Raw genomic sequence first — 14,091 nt, forward strand, 5'->3', positions numbered from 1 at the left:
CATAAACATTTTTAGGGCAGTCTTTGGTTTTGGGTGTTATTTTGGTTATTCAATTAACATTTAAATGCCTAAAAAAATACAATAAATGATTGTGTGTTCATGTACTTGGGGTCAACCAGTGGCAGTAGCAACTGTAGCCGTGTGAAAACGTAGGGCCAGGCGTATCCCAGAGCGGTGGGGCAGTGTTTGGGCAGATGCTCTTGCCGCAAGAAGATGTGCAGACAGAGCACCCAGGGGTCCTTTAAGCACTGGGCAAAGATCCAGACGTGGCTCGGGCTCTTGACGTCATAGGAGCTGCTCACCAGTCGAGCTGTCCACTCCACCAGCCACTGGAGGTCAACATGGTGGCTGAGCGGTAAGGTGGACTGAGGGAGGGAGGAGGAGAAGATGAATTTAAAGAGTGATGTGGAAGGGTGTATTATAAATAAATGATCAGATGTTCTGTGCTGTGGAGTATAAAACCAAATAATACACTCTCATCCCAAATACACTTACCGAGTCAGAGACAGCCACATGAACAAAACTGTCCATTACAGCTGGGCTCAGCTGGTCCATGACCTCTATCATGGGTTTGTCATCGTCCTGGAGGGGAAGACATTTATAGAGGCAGCTATTTTTATAACCGCGTCATACAATGTGAGAGAATTCACAGGCTGCATATGCTGTATCACTAATCACGGTCAGATTGCTTTCCTTCTGTCCCGCTGTTTTCATATTTCCATCTTTCCCCCAACCAAATGCCTGTTTCTCTTTGGTAACATTTTCCTTTAACTCTGCTTTGTCAGAAAAAAAAGTGAGAGAAGCTGATGAATAGTTTCTTGTGCTGTACCTCAGCGTGTCCTAGAGCTGTGAAGAGGCAGCGTATTTCTCTTAACACACCGACTGCCAGCTTCCTCGTGCTGATCTGACACGAGCAGAGGAGCAGCAGAGCCAAGCCCTCGACTGCATGGAGAACAGAGCAATGAGGGCTACGCTCTGGGAGCCTGGGACTGGCCTGATGAAGACAGCAGACAAACAGGGAAGAGACGTTAGTAAAAAATAATTTTAGAATCCAAAGAAAAACAAATACATCTGCATTTCATCTTGTTTGACATGTAATTTAACATGTAGATAAACTCTGCAAACCTCAACTCCACCTCGCACCTTCCCCTGGAGCTGCAGAGCTAACCTCCACTGTGTGAGCAGCTGCAGCAGAAGCTTCACAGATGCATCCTGCAAACCTTGATGGGTGTCTTGGACCTGGAAGATTGTGGAGAAGAACACTTATAGAACAGCTGCAACTGCTGGTACATGCTGTTAATTCAGATAGGAAAACATCTTTGGCTCCTCAGTTCAGTTCAGTTCAGTTGCTTTTATTGTCCCCTAAGGGAAACTTGACTTGCAGACAGGTTATCAAAAACATAATCACATGTAAAAACAAGACAGGCAAATCACAAGCAACAATCAAGTCTGGCTGAATTGAAACCACTAAGAAGAGAATTAAGACTGTGACTCCTGCTTCCTGTAGCAGAAATGTTCATTTTCAAGGATAAGCTACATCAATATATTTATATCATTAACCATGGAGAGAGATAACTAGAGGTAATGTGTTATGTCTTTTAGTTAAAACAATTTATATGCACATAAAAAGAAGCACACAAAGGGATGTGGTAGCAACCTGCTTTGAGGGAGACAGTTGTGTATTTACATGAGTCAATTTGAACTGCATGAAAGAAGTGATTAATGTGATTCTAAATAATTGAAAATAGATAATAATGTGGGTCGGTCAGGTTTACCTCACGCAAAAGGAAATGTGTATAACCAAACAAAACGTCTTCCCTCCAGTCTGAGAAATCAAGTAACAGGCTCTGCAAGGAGTTCTGGGAAATTAGACGAAGTTCATCATCCATGTGCACCGTAAGTCTGAGGAATAGATGACAACATATGAACAAAGCTGTATGAACATCGCTGACAAATATAAAAAACCAAATTAAGTTGTACGACTTAACTGACTCCAACACAGTTCAAAATGTATAAAAAGATGAAAAGAATTATTATTAGCATGTTATAACATGACAGTCTCTGACTCACCGTGAGAGCAGGTCAATGAGCTCAGGTTTGGACATGCCATCAGGAAGGATACGAGGAATGGCAGCCACACATGTCCTGAACAGGTCGATTTTAGGCTTCCTCTCACCACTGTCAAAGATGGAGTAGGAAGTTAAACACTTATTCAGAAGACAATGTACTTGAAAATATTTTTAAAAGTGATCATTTGTCAGGCCTTAGTCACCAAAACAGCCTTAAGACTGGGAAAACAGTTGCTGCTCTTTACATACGTGATCATGTCCTCTGGTTCTTTGTTGAACATCTGGACGCTGGTGAGCATCATGCAACGACCCACTTCCTTGTCCAAGTGTCTGAGGATGTTGTCCAGAGCCTTTCGCACCTGAGAGTAGTACAAGGACATGCCTGTGGAGAAAAGAGAGATGATAACACAGAGTTAGAGACGACATACAAATTAAAGTAGCTCTTATGCCTGCAGACACACACAGACCTATTAGTTTGGCCTCCTCTTCAGTAAGAGTCTTGCTGAGATAAGTTTTCTTCTTCTTAAGAGAGTTTCCAGAGGGTAGAGTGGCTCCTGTGTTGGGCATTGGAGGCTCGCCGTCCTTCTGTTGCAGAGCATCAGCTATGACCAGGAATGCCCGCAGACCTATGTTCATACGCTGGGACACAGATAAAGTGCAGCAATTTCACTCTATGCCACAAAGTCTGTTTATCAAGAGAAATGGCTAATTTGTTATAGTTTGAGTAAATGCATATGTTTGAAGATAGATGACAGATTCCATCCTATATAAATGTTTATTTTGGATGATAAAAACATTAATTGCTACTCAAAAAAGGAATTACTTTTCTTAATTAGAAGTGATCTTATACTATCTGTAATTTTAGTAGCTAAACAATCTAAACTACAACAATTATACATGTGTGATGAATGATTTCTATGGTCTCACAATCCTAATGCCTTAATTGTAAACTGATACACAGCTTAATGTAAAATGATCCAGAGCACACTCACAATATTGGTTGATTGTTTATAATGTCTGTTTTGATTTGTTATTGTTCCTATAACCAGAATGCAGTTATCACATTGCAGAAGATAAACCCTAACTACACCACTTAACAACATCTGAAATGTTGTTTATTCAGTCCACTGGTGCATTTCATTTCAAGGCTCCAGCAGAGAGCATACTGTTCTTTACCTGCCTCGCTCACTGAGAGAAAAAAAAAAACCCTGGAATGCTCATCCTTGTAACACGCCCAAAAAATACACTAATTGTGTGCACATGACTGAATGGCTGTGTATACTTTCCTTACCTCTGGGTTGAGACTGAAGGCTTTGGCGGGTTTCCCAACACTCAGCAGGTCAAATATGATCTCTTTCATAGCGAAATCCAGTCTCTCCTGAACAGAGGACAAACATGCCAGTGTGACAGGTTTTCAGTTAATGCAGTGTGAGGCAGTCTGCTGTCATAAATAATGCAATAATGGGCATTTTTAATCATGTTACTGCTTATATAAAGAAAAAATGAGAAAATGGAGATAATTCTTATGTATCGATATCTGGGTTATTTACACTGAGGTCAAGAGGCATTAAAATGAATTCTGAATGCCAAACATGCTGTTAAAGAGCCATGAATCTGTACACTTTGACAATGTTTCAGTGAGTTTTAAAACATCTCCCTCTCATACAGCCTCTAGATGAAATGTAATCAATTTTGTTAATGGATACTGGTGAAATGTTCCAATTCCATTCTTAGTAATCCTGTATTATCAGAGCAACTATGGGAGCATGTATTAAAATAATATTTTTTTAAGCTTTTGACCAGTTTCTGCAATTGTGTCAAATAGGAATTTTGAATTAATAAGTGTTTGTTATTCTCAGTGATAGCAGAGACAAGCACAGAATAAATATTGGCAAATTGTTGGCTTTGCACAAAGTTTACAAAACAGACCCCACTTCATTTCTTATGTGTTTATCTTAAAGCAGTGAGCATGTTAGTGTATTTATGCGAGTGTCATACACACCTGTGCAATAAACTGGATAATCTTGACAAAAATATTAAGGGGCATGTCTCTGGGCACAACACTACGACTCCCTTTGGGGAAAAGCGTGGAGGTGATTGACGTCAGACGACTGTGAAAAGAACAGAGGGAGTGTTGAGACATGAGTTTAATGCCTGAGTAAAATCATTGTGTCACCTACAACAATACAATAACAAATTATTACTACATCAACTTTAACAAACAAGCACAATTACCAAACCAAATTACAAAACAAAAACAATATCACAATAGAAAGAGAGATTCAGCACTTTCCAGGTGTGTGTGTGTGTGTGTGTGTGTGTGTGTGTGTGTGTGTGTGTGTGTGTGTACAGCTAAAATATTTCCTGGCAGAATTTTCTATGTATTGTCATTTGTTCATGATAATTGAAAATAAATATATTTTGATAATGACAAATGAATGGTACAATTTTAACATATTATAACTCATGTTGCTGTTACCTTTGTGTTCCAGTGTTGCTCTCGCACTTTATTCGGATCATGTAAACCCAGAGCAGGCGGTACAGTGATTCCAGAGCCACACGTGCCATCTTGGGATCTTTATTCTGCATTCACACACACGTGCAGAACAAAATGAATTCTAAACAGCTGTGTTTCATCAGGTACAGTTTCTCACATACCTCCACCTGACAAAAAAATGCTTTGCACAGTTTAACTTTGAACCTATAAGGCAAACAAGACTTTTGAGAGAAAAGCAACACTACCCCTCCAGGCATTCCTCACATACTGTACCTTATGGACATGTACATACGTTGTTTTCCAGTGATTACATCATGATGAATCAAACTTTAAATAGAAGTCTTTATGAGCCCACATTAATCACTGCATTCTTTACTTGCAGCGTTTCCCTCAAGGCAATACATACTGATGGAGGATTTTATTGTTGCTGGTAGTGCTAGAGTTTGTTGTGTGAGGTTCTGTGTTGTGCGCGTGTACTCTTTGGCAAAATCATTCCCCCTGGGCAAAAATTTATTGCAGACTGCATAGCGATTGTATGAGTGCGCCCATCAATCAACAACAGAGACATAATCTGGCTGGTCCCAGACACTCCTTGTGATCCATGCAAATACACCCGACTACCGTAAGTCTTACATTTGCATTTTATAGACAGAAAGACTGACCTTGAGGTTTGAGAGGCAGTTGTTGAGGAAAATGTGCCAGCGGCTAAGGAAGAACTGTTTCTGACTGACACACAGCAGGCAGGTCACCAGAGGATAGAGCGCCTGGGGAGGGGAGAGAAGACAGATGGGAGACATTTACAACAGGCAACAACAGTGATTAAGTTCCAGGATAACCAAAGTTCATCGTTCATTGAATGTTATCCTTACCAGGTTTGACTGTACCGTTTGTTATTCTGAAACAGTTTTTTTTTTTAGTTACTTACTGCTCATAAGATATACAGTCTTTTAATGAAGATGTATCATGCACATTTACAGGTCTAGGTTTCTATTCTGAGGCTTTACTGGAAGAACAAGGCTCTTTAGGCAGCTCCTCAGTTCAGCCACTGTCTGTAGCAGGCTGTTTTAGCTCCTGTCTATTTAAGGCCCCCCTCCCGATGAGCCCACTCTGCTCCGATTGGCCAACTCAACATTAGGGTTTTGCTTCTTTTTCCCGTTTTTCACTCAAATAAATAAACTTCTCAAGTATATCTGTACATGTTCGAGCTAAAATCTGTTCCGAAATATGTTAGTCGACAATGTCAGCAGCACACTGGCGCCGTTTGTGGACAGGAACAAACAATCGGATGTCATTTCGATGGGGAAGTTGAGTGTTCATAGTAGGCTGAAGCTCGGGCTTTTGATTTCCAGGGAGCATTTTTACATACATTCACCTTGTTCACCGCTACTTTGACCATGTTTATTACAGCCATCTGACATAATAACAATATAAAAATAACAGAAAATTAAAAGAAGCATGATATGTCCCTTTTAAAGAGGGGTAATCAAAATAAATCTGAGAATCGCTGAGTTCAAGCTGAAATTCCTGAGCTCTTCATCAATCACAATCATGTTCCAATTATTTCAGGCCATATCAATTACTCATTAACCAGTTGTTTATGAGTCGCCATCCTCCTCTCTGGAATCAAGTACATTTTAAAGAGCTAATACAAGAACAGCGAACTGCACGTTTGCTTTGCTAATGGATTTCATGAGACAATTAAATAAAGTTGAACCCATTTCAGGGAAAATGCAACACTTGGGAAAACATTTTTCACTTTTATTTAATAGAAAATACTAAAGTAGCATCAACATCTTTACAAGTTTATAAAAGAGACAAATATATCAAAGCTGTCAGCACAAGGTTCACATACAAGAATGGAACTTGGTGTCTACTGTGACGTGTGAAGGGCCCTTTACACTCTGCATGCAGATCATTCTTGAACATGAACGTGTCACTAATGATGAGTGTGAGTTTAGGTACACCCTTGTCGTGAATGGTTTTAGACATTGTAGGTTTGAGGAATGCATCGGTTACCTGTCACTCCTTATCAAAGTGGGTATTTGTTATCTTTCTGTCTCCCATGTCAGTGTCTCCTCTAACTAAGGCACTCAGAATGTAAAAGAATAACAATTATGCACCACATTACTGTCATTCCTCTCATGTCTGTCCATTCTGCTCTGACATTGCAGCTTTTTGTCTACTCGTGTGAATGCCTGTGCATTGTTTGCTTGAAAAAAGTGAAAAAAATGTATGTTTGCAGGGAGGTGTGTCAAGTCTTTAGTGAAGCCTCAGTCTTGATTGTATGGGTGACTTGCAGTATTAGGGGAATTTGTCAGAGGAGGCATCCCTACTGGTTGAGTGACACGTTTGCAGCACTGAGAACAGTCTCAGCCAGAGGAACCCATTGCACATCAACAGCAACCAGCAATAATGCAACACAGCACCCTAATGTCATCTTCTATTATTCAGTGATTGAGTCAGCCAGCCGTGGAAACAAAAGGTGTACCGGGGAAACAGCATTGCTTAGCACAGCTCTCAAGGACTACAAAAAAAATCTCAATTTAACCAAGAAATGTTCTTTCTTTTTTTTTATCTGATATTCTTCTTAAAATCTGTGGATAAGCTGAGAGTCTAATAACAATATTTCAATTTAAACCAACTTGTTCCAAGAATCTTCTAGAAAATTACTGTTTGCATCTTGAAACAAGAAAGATTAAACCACTAAAACAGGCTTCTGAAAACACATGAAGTTAAATTACAATGACTTGAAAGAAAGGATTAAAGAAGAAACGGGTACTAACAGAGTTTTCTCTCAGAACTGGTTCTGTCATTTCCTTTATATTCATTGTTAAAACTTTCAGGCCATGGTAAAGAGATGTTTTTGTACCAGACCTGACAATTAAGCAGTGTTGTTTTATTGAATGCATGTTTGTGTACCACCACTACCTTAATAAGGGAGATATACTGCATCTAATTTGGAGATTCCCCCTCCCTGCTTCCCTGTTGTGGGCAAATACTGCCCATCTGATAGGTCCTCAGAACTATCCTGTGTACTGCTCACTGCACTCCAGTCTCGTTCCCATGAAGATAAAAGCCCATATGTTGGAGAGTTACAGTAAGTGCTTTCACCAATTGCTGATAATGGAGAGGAAATGAAGAGAGATGAGCAGTGTAGAACACAGAATAAAGGTTTCCTTTTATTCCTACCAAACTTACCAAAGAGTGTTTCTTCCTAGAGGACAGGTCCAGCGTGGTATCGTACAAACTCTCTACAAAATTTCGTAGACACGGTACATTCACCTCATTCTTCACAGTCTGGTAGGGAGGATAGATGATCATGTGAAAGTTAGGTCTCTTTATATTTTCCTTTAGTTTACATTACTTAGACTGAGCATTAAATTGAAATGCACTTACAGCAGCAACAGGTACAAGTATCTCCACAAAGAGCCCGGCTAATGAGTGTTTAATGTCTTTATCCTTCACTTCCAAGAAATACTGTGCACATTCCTGAAGAAGACAGGAGAGAGAGAACATCAGAGGCAGCGAGAGAAAGAATTTATATTCATGATCTTTTAGTGAATGCAAAGTCACGGGTTCGAATACCTGATTCATAATGAGGGATGGAAATAAGGAACATTCTCACGACAGCAATCACCATCAAAGGGGTAATAAATAATGCACTTAACCCCTAATTACTTCTGTGTAACTTCTCGGTAGACAATAAGATGACTCTATGATTGCAACAAACTGTTTCCGGACATGAACATATGTAGAAAAAGAGTTTGTCTGTCTCCCTGAGAATCCTACACCACTCCCTTTATTGTTGTTGACATACAAATGACAGATAATGTCTACCTGCATGAACTGGAAGGAGGCTTCAAAGTCTTCCACCGGGTACATTTTAATGCGGAAGAACTTGAGTCCCATGATGAGGCTGATGGTGGACTGGATGACATAGGGGCTCTGCTCTTTCTGTCTCAGCTCCTTCAGCTCAGAGATGAACTTCTTCCTCACTGCTGGGAACCTGCATAAAAAATGGTTAACAGATGTGAAGAGTTGTGCTATTCTCCTGAGTTTTAATGAATGTTTTCATATCCAGGACTCAGCTGAGCAGTAGCATGCTTAATGGAATTACTTTTTAATATTGTGTCATGATATAGAGATAACTAGATAACTAGATAACCTTTTTTTTTAAAAAAAAGAAGAAATTCTTGATATCTCTCACTTCTCTGTTCATCTGTTTCCTTGTACAGTATGTGTCTATTCTTGTGTGTGTGATTGTGGATGTACCCATGAAGCACATAGATTTTACCAACAGTGCTCTGCTGGTCTATATTTAGAATGGCATCTGGAGGGGTGATGTGGAGGGAATGTGTGTGTGTTTGTGCGCGTGCACTTGTTCGTATGTGTCTGCATTTTTTTAGGGTTTGCCACAGCAGTTGAATAAGTGAAACAGTCATCAACCTTCTGTTAAACACTGGGTGTTTAAATAAGACACAGATAAATGCAGATAGTGTCGAGAATAAAGTATGTGCTCAGAATGTTTATGCATGTGATGTTCAACTCTTTCATATCCCTGTGTGTACTACACATAAATACTGCTGAAAAAGTTACTTTATTGACCAAATATTAGCGCCCTTAAAGAAAGTTAGAAGTCAACAAGAAAATTAAATCAAGAGGGAAAAAAACACCATTCAAAAGACAGGAGAGTCCACATTTTCTAAACTAGATTTAGTATCTCTGAGTATTGACTTTGACCCATTATCAGATCAATGGCTGTGATAAATGATGTCATGGCTCAGCTGGTATGTGTGGGTGTGTGTGTGTGTGTGTGTGTGTGTGTGTGTGTGTGTGTGTGTGTGTGTGTGTGTGTGTGTGTGTGTGTTTGAGCTGCCCAGTGAACCCACACATCCTCCATCACAGTAATAACCTCCTGGAAAATGGTAACAGTGCTCATCTCTCATCAAACACAACATTACACAGACAGAGGACCATCATCACCATCTGGAGTGTCATTATCCTCAGTTGCCATCACACACACACACACACACACACACACACACACACAAAACTCACAACTACTGGAAAGAACAAACATTTGTTTCTTTTTCTGCTGATGGAAATAGTGGGCCAGAGTTTGTAATTGCTGTTGCTGCTGAAAATGGGGTCAATGGGAGGACAGGTAGCTACTGTAACTACACATTCAATTTTCCACCCTGACCAATCAGCCCGCAGATGCCACATGACCTGGATTAGAATTCTATCTTCACTGCAAGATAATCATTTTATTCAGAAATAAATGTTTAAACATTTATAACCGCAGTCACATCTGAAATAAAAGCAGTTGTAGCATTCATTTATTTTAAAAGCCTGTAAGTCATTATGTTTTTTCTGTCAAAATTACTTTATATTGACTGAGCTTCAGATAACGTGTTTCTACAAGAATTCACTTCTGTGACAAACTGGAAATCAGCCAAATTTACACCAAATAATCCATGCTATGTGAATGACAACAGATACAATTGACTTACTTTAGATATACAAACAAATAATGTGTACGCACTCACAAACACACATGCAGTATAAACATTCATTTGTGTACCTGGACTGAGCCACGACTCCCACTACCTCAGCATAGAGGTCAGCCACTATGTGCATATTGCCTGTGTTGGGTCCAAGATACCTAAAAAAACCAGTAAAGACAAAAAATTATAATATTTACCATGTATAGTGCTGTATCGTATAATAGAAAATTACTTAAGTTATAACATGTCATCATTCTTACCCTTCCTTATATCTGAAGTGCTTGAAGGCCAGGTTTATAACTTCTTGGATGAGTCCATCCAAAAGAGGATGAAGGGGGATCTGGGATGGAAGAAAAAGTTAAGTAAAAACTTTTAATAACAATTAACAATTATCATTTAATCAAAACAATTAGGTACAGTTTAACTGAGCTGAGTTTGAATACAAAAACCAAATATACAATTTTTAAGAAAAACTATACCTTCAGATACTCCCCAGTCAAGCCTAGCTTTTAGCATTTTTTTTGTCTTTCATAATCAAGTGCTTGTTTTTTCACCTGTTTGTTTGTTTTTTGCTTGTTTTGCCTTGTCTGTTTTTTCCCTTTGTTTTGAGTTGCAGGGATGAAGGGGGGGGTATAGTTATTGTAAAGTTGAGAGTATAAAAAAACAAGCAATATTTCCTAATAAAAGGTGCTCTTCATTCCTATTTTGCCCATACACAACACGCTGGGAAGCTGAATTGTATTTTCTTTAATCCATGACTAGATCAAACACAAGTAGATGATATTTGCTTCAATTTAGCTGTGGTTTCAAATGACTGGGCTGGGGAACACTGCATCTGGATGACTGATATCAAGTGTGTTGTTAATCATAGAAAAACATTTTAACAGTTTAACTTCCTGTGATTGTTTAAACTCCATTGCATTGTTGTTCAGGCATCTGTATTGAAAGATTAAATTATCTATGGCTCTTTGTTTTAAATACTGATACTGAGGACACATGTTCCTCTTTTAAAAGTTAAATGCACTCATGCTAATACATATGAGGAGATAAAAACACAGTTGAGACTCACCTGTTTCAAAACTTCTATAAGCACTAGAGAGAAGATGAAGTCTATTGCTAGATCCCGCCGCTCCAGTAAGTAGTCCTTTTGTTGCTCATCACTGAGCCAGACAGACAGAGATAGACAGACAGGCATTATTTGTCATGATCAGAGTCAGCAGTGTGGATACTGTGTGAGGCCCCAGGTGCACACTCTTGCTCTTGCCTTTGTAATTGGCTCACATATGTGTCACACATGAGATATTGCTTTTATTGAATTTCTGTTAATAAATTAATTGTAGGCACCATCTGGCCCACTATGTAACTGTTTAGCTTCTGCACAGAGGACAATGTTATCAGTTCTCGATTAAGTGTCGTGATGTGCAGTTTAATTGTGAATTTTGTCAATGGAATTCAAGTTTTATACTTATTATATACTAATTTTGCTACTGTAAGTGTGGCAAGATCAGAGGGCTCTATGTAAATAAACATCTTCTGTCTCATAAATCTATTTCAACCTCTCAGATGGATGCCAAAAAAGCTCTAAATTGACAGGGTGTGTGGTTTGTGCTCTCACTTTTTAGACTTGGTGTTGGCCCGGGGTCGATATTCATGGGACTCGTCTTCCAGGCCGTTCTGCCTCTTGTACCAGTCGAACAGAGTCTTCAGGATAGATGGCAGGCAGTACTCTGCTAAAGAACTCATAGTGCTGATCAACTGCACCAGAGCAGTGAGCAAGAGAGAAAGCAAGGAATGAGAGGTTAATCCCCTTCCCCAAAAATATAATAGATTTGGATGACAGAGAAAAAAGGGGCATCACATATTGGCGATGATGTGTCCATGTCAGATACACACACCTGGTCGAACTGTGGGTCCTCTCCTCTCTGTAGAGATTTGTTAAGCGGCTTCTCCTGTTACATATGAGAGAAGACAGAGGGGAAATATTTAGAAGACACAAGATCAGGGAGACATTTTGAACATTTAATATTATACTAGGTTCTTTATGAATCAACCATGATATGATCCTTTCATAAAACATATAAAAACTATCACTATGGATTGTGCTCTGACATATGGATTTCTATCAGTTTATGTCACGCGTTGTCAGTAAAACTAAAATGTAATATAAGAAACTTGATGGTTAGGTTGCAGTGCATGACGCATACAGTATTTGGTTACACCTGCTCCTGTAGGCAACAAAATGCAAATATGTGAATCCAAGACATGTACATGGCCACACATGTCTTCATCTGTTTGAATCCAAGCAGCTTGGATGGGTAGGTAGCTACAGATCACAAAATTGAATCCAATGTAGAAGTGACTTAAACCTGCATTCTTTCTAATGGCCAGCAAAAAGAAATCAGATTGTATAAAATTGTATGAGAAAATGACCCTATACTGCACTTGATTTATTACTTAACACTTTTCTACTGAGTTTATGGTCTAAATCACAAGTCTTCTTCAATACAGCACAATGTTCATTCTGTAAATTAAATAATAAATAAGAGTTAACTAGATGATACAGCAGTGTATGCTTTAGGATGTGTATGAAAAGACCCACTAAGAAGTCAGCTGGTCAGTTTTATCAGTAAGTACATTTTGTTTTAATGGTTTTAAGCCAGATTTTCAGCATTACCACAATCCATCATAGACTATAGATGCACTGTGCTAACCAAGCTAGCAGCTAGTGCTTTTTTAAGAGTTTTCAAATTTAGGAGAACAGAGTCTTTGGAATAATTAGCTCTGTGGCATTACAGAATAAAAAGCAAGCTGGGATATGCTCTGTTCACCGTATGCCTGGAGAGAAAAAGTTACTGAAAAAGTGTTATGCCTGTTGTAAATTAGATTATATCATGAATAAGCTATGATGCTGAGTAATGATGCTGAGTATATACTATTTTGCAGAGAGGCACATTGAAGGTATCAATTCCTCTGCATAATAAAACCAAAGTCAGCATATACTGTCATAAAAAGGCACTCTGGACAACACAGGTCAGATAAAATGTCTGAAATGACCTAAATGATGCAACCTGAGAGAGAACGGATGGAAAAATAGAGACAAAACCAGATGAGAAATCGTCACTCACCAGCGGTTCGGCCATGATGATGCGAATCTTGCGTTCGGAAAGCAAGGTGAAGTTGGCGAACAGGCTCTTTAGGACGAACTCGCCCGGCTTACTCTCAGGGTCCACGTTGACGGGCGCCATGACGACAGGACCCTTCCTCTCTCCCAAAGTTCCACTGACTGGCGGGATGGGTGGCTTCAGTCCCACTGGAGAGGCTGAGAAGGGGTCAAGACAGGTCAGTCAGTCAGGGGTTGTGTATGTTTTTTCTACAAAACAGCTGCTACACCTACTTCTGTGATTGTGATGCTGTGATGTATAAAAATGAACAGAATTTATCCACATCAGAATCACGTCACTCTGTTTTCTCTCCAGCTGTCTGTTAAGTTAAAACTCCTCCGCCATGACTAAATCAAGTAGACCATGTGTCCAAGTTTGCCTGGGTAAACTATCCAGGCACACACACACACGCACACACGCGCACACACACACACACACACACGCAATGACTGCTTTGTACATGTTTTCATTTCCTCACCCTGATTACATCATTAGGGCGACTGGGCACTATTAATTCTCCTAAGACGTCATGATGATAAAAAAACAGAGTTAAAAATAGACAGAGGTTGGGTGGAGTGCATAGGGGGCATAAGTGGAAGACAGAGAGATATATTGGGCTGGGGCATTTCCTGTTTCGTCTCTAACATGTCCTTAAAATACAACAAACTCAGCGCTTTAAGAGACAGCATATTTCAACACAGTCAGACAGTATGAACTATTGCTAATGACAGTGAATCATAGTCAAGCAATACAGTTTATGGAAAAACCCAAGCATACACCTACACACAGGCTTTTAGCAATGCCTGCAATAGTAGCCAACAAAGGAGGCTTGTGTGATTGTAGCACATGAGCCAGTT

General features: G+C 39.5%; 1 protein-coding gene across 1 annotated transcript in view; it reads right to left on the reverse strand.

Annotated features, from left to right (window-relative positions):
- fryb (furry homolog b (Drosophila)) overlaps positions 1 to 13,333 on the reverse strand; it is a 34,106-nt gene extending 20,773 nt beyond the window's left edge. The window contains exons 1-21 of the mRNA XM_053331107.1: positions 13,199 to 13,333; positions 11,969 to 12,022; positions 11,689 to 11,828; positions 11,143 to 11,233; positions 10,334 to 10,413; positions 10,151 to 10,231; positions 8,404 to 8,572; positions 7,963 to 8,055; positions 7,765 to 7,863; positions 5,229 to 5,330; positions 4,549 to 4,652; positions 4,072 to 4,180; positions 3,361 to 3,447; positions 2,537 to 2,708; positions 2,319 to 2,451; positions 2,071 to 2,178; positions 1,776 to 1,902; positions 1,070 to 1,239; positions 830 to 983; positions 496 to 582; positions 106 to 365 (exon numbers count right to left, since the gene is read on the reverse strand). Coding sequence (XP_053187082.1) covers positions 106 to 365; positions 496 to 582; positions 830 to 983; positions 1,070 to 1,239; positions 1,776 to 1,902; positions 2,071 to 2,178; positions 2,319 to 2,451; positions 2,537 to 2,708; positions 3,361 to 3,447; positions 4,072 to 4,180; positions 4,549 to 4,652; positions 5,229 to 5,330; positions 7,765 to 7,863; positions 7,963 to 8,055; positions 8,404 to 8,572; positions 10,151 to 10,231; positions 10,334 to 10,413; positions 11,143 to 11,233; positions 11,689 to 11,828; positions 11,969 to 12,022; positions 13,199 to 13,318 — 2,540 coding nt within the window. The 5' untranslated portion in view covers positions 13,319 to 13,333. The remainder of the gene's footprint in view (positions 1 to 105; positions 366 to 495; positions 583 to 829; positions 984 to 1,069; positions 1,240 to 1,775; positions 1,903 to 2,070; positions 2,179 to 2,318; positions 2,452 to 2,536; positions 2,709 to 3,360; positions 3,448 to 4,071; positions 4,181 to 4,548; positions 4,653 to 5,228; positions 5,331 to 7,764; positions 7,864 to 7,962; positions 8,056 to 8,403; positions 8,573 to 10,150; positions 10,232 to 10,333; positions 10,414 to 11,142; positions 11,234 to 11,688; positions 11,829 to 11,968; positions 12,023 to 13,198) is intronic.
- Between the last annotated feature and the right edge of the window lie 758 nt (positions 13,334 to 14,091).

The sequence above is a fragment of the Scomber japonicus genome, chromosome 13 (assembly GCF_027409825.1).
Source record: "Scomber japonicus isolate fScoJap1 chromosome 13, fScoJap1.pri, whole genome shotgun sequence".
NCBI classification, from domain to species: domain Eukaryota; kingdom Metazoa; phylum Chordata; class Actinopteri; order Scombriformes; family Scombridae; genus Scomber; species Scomber japonicus.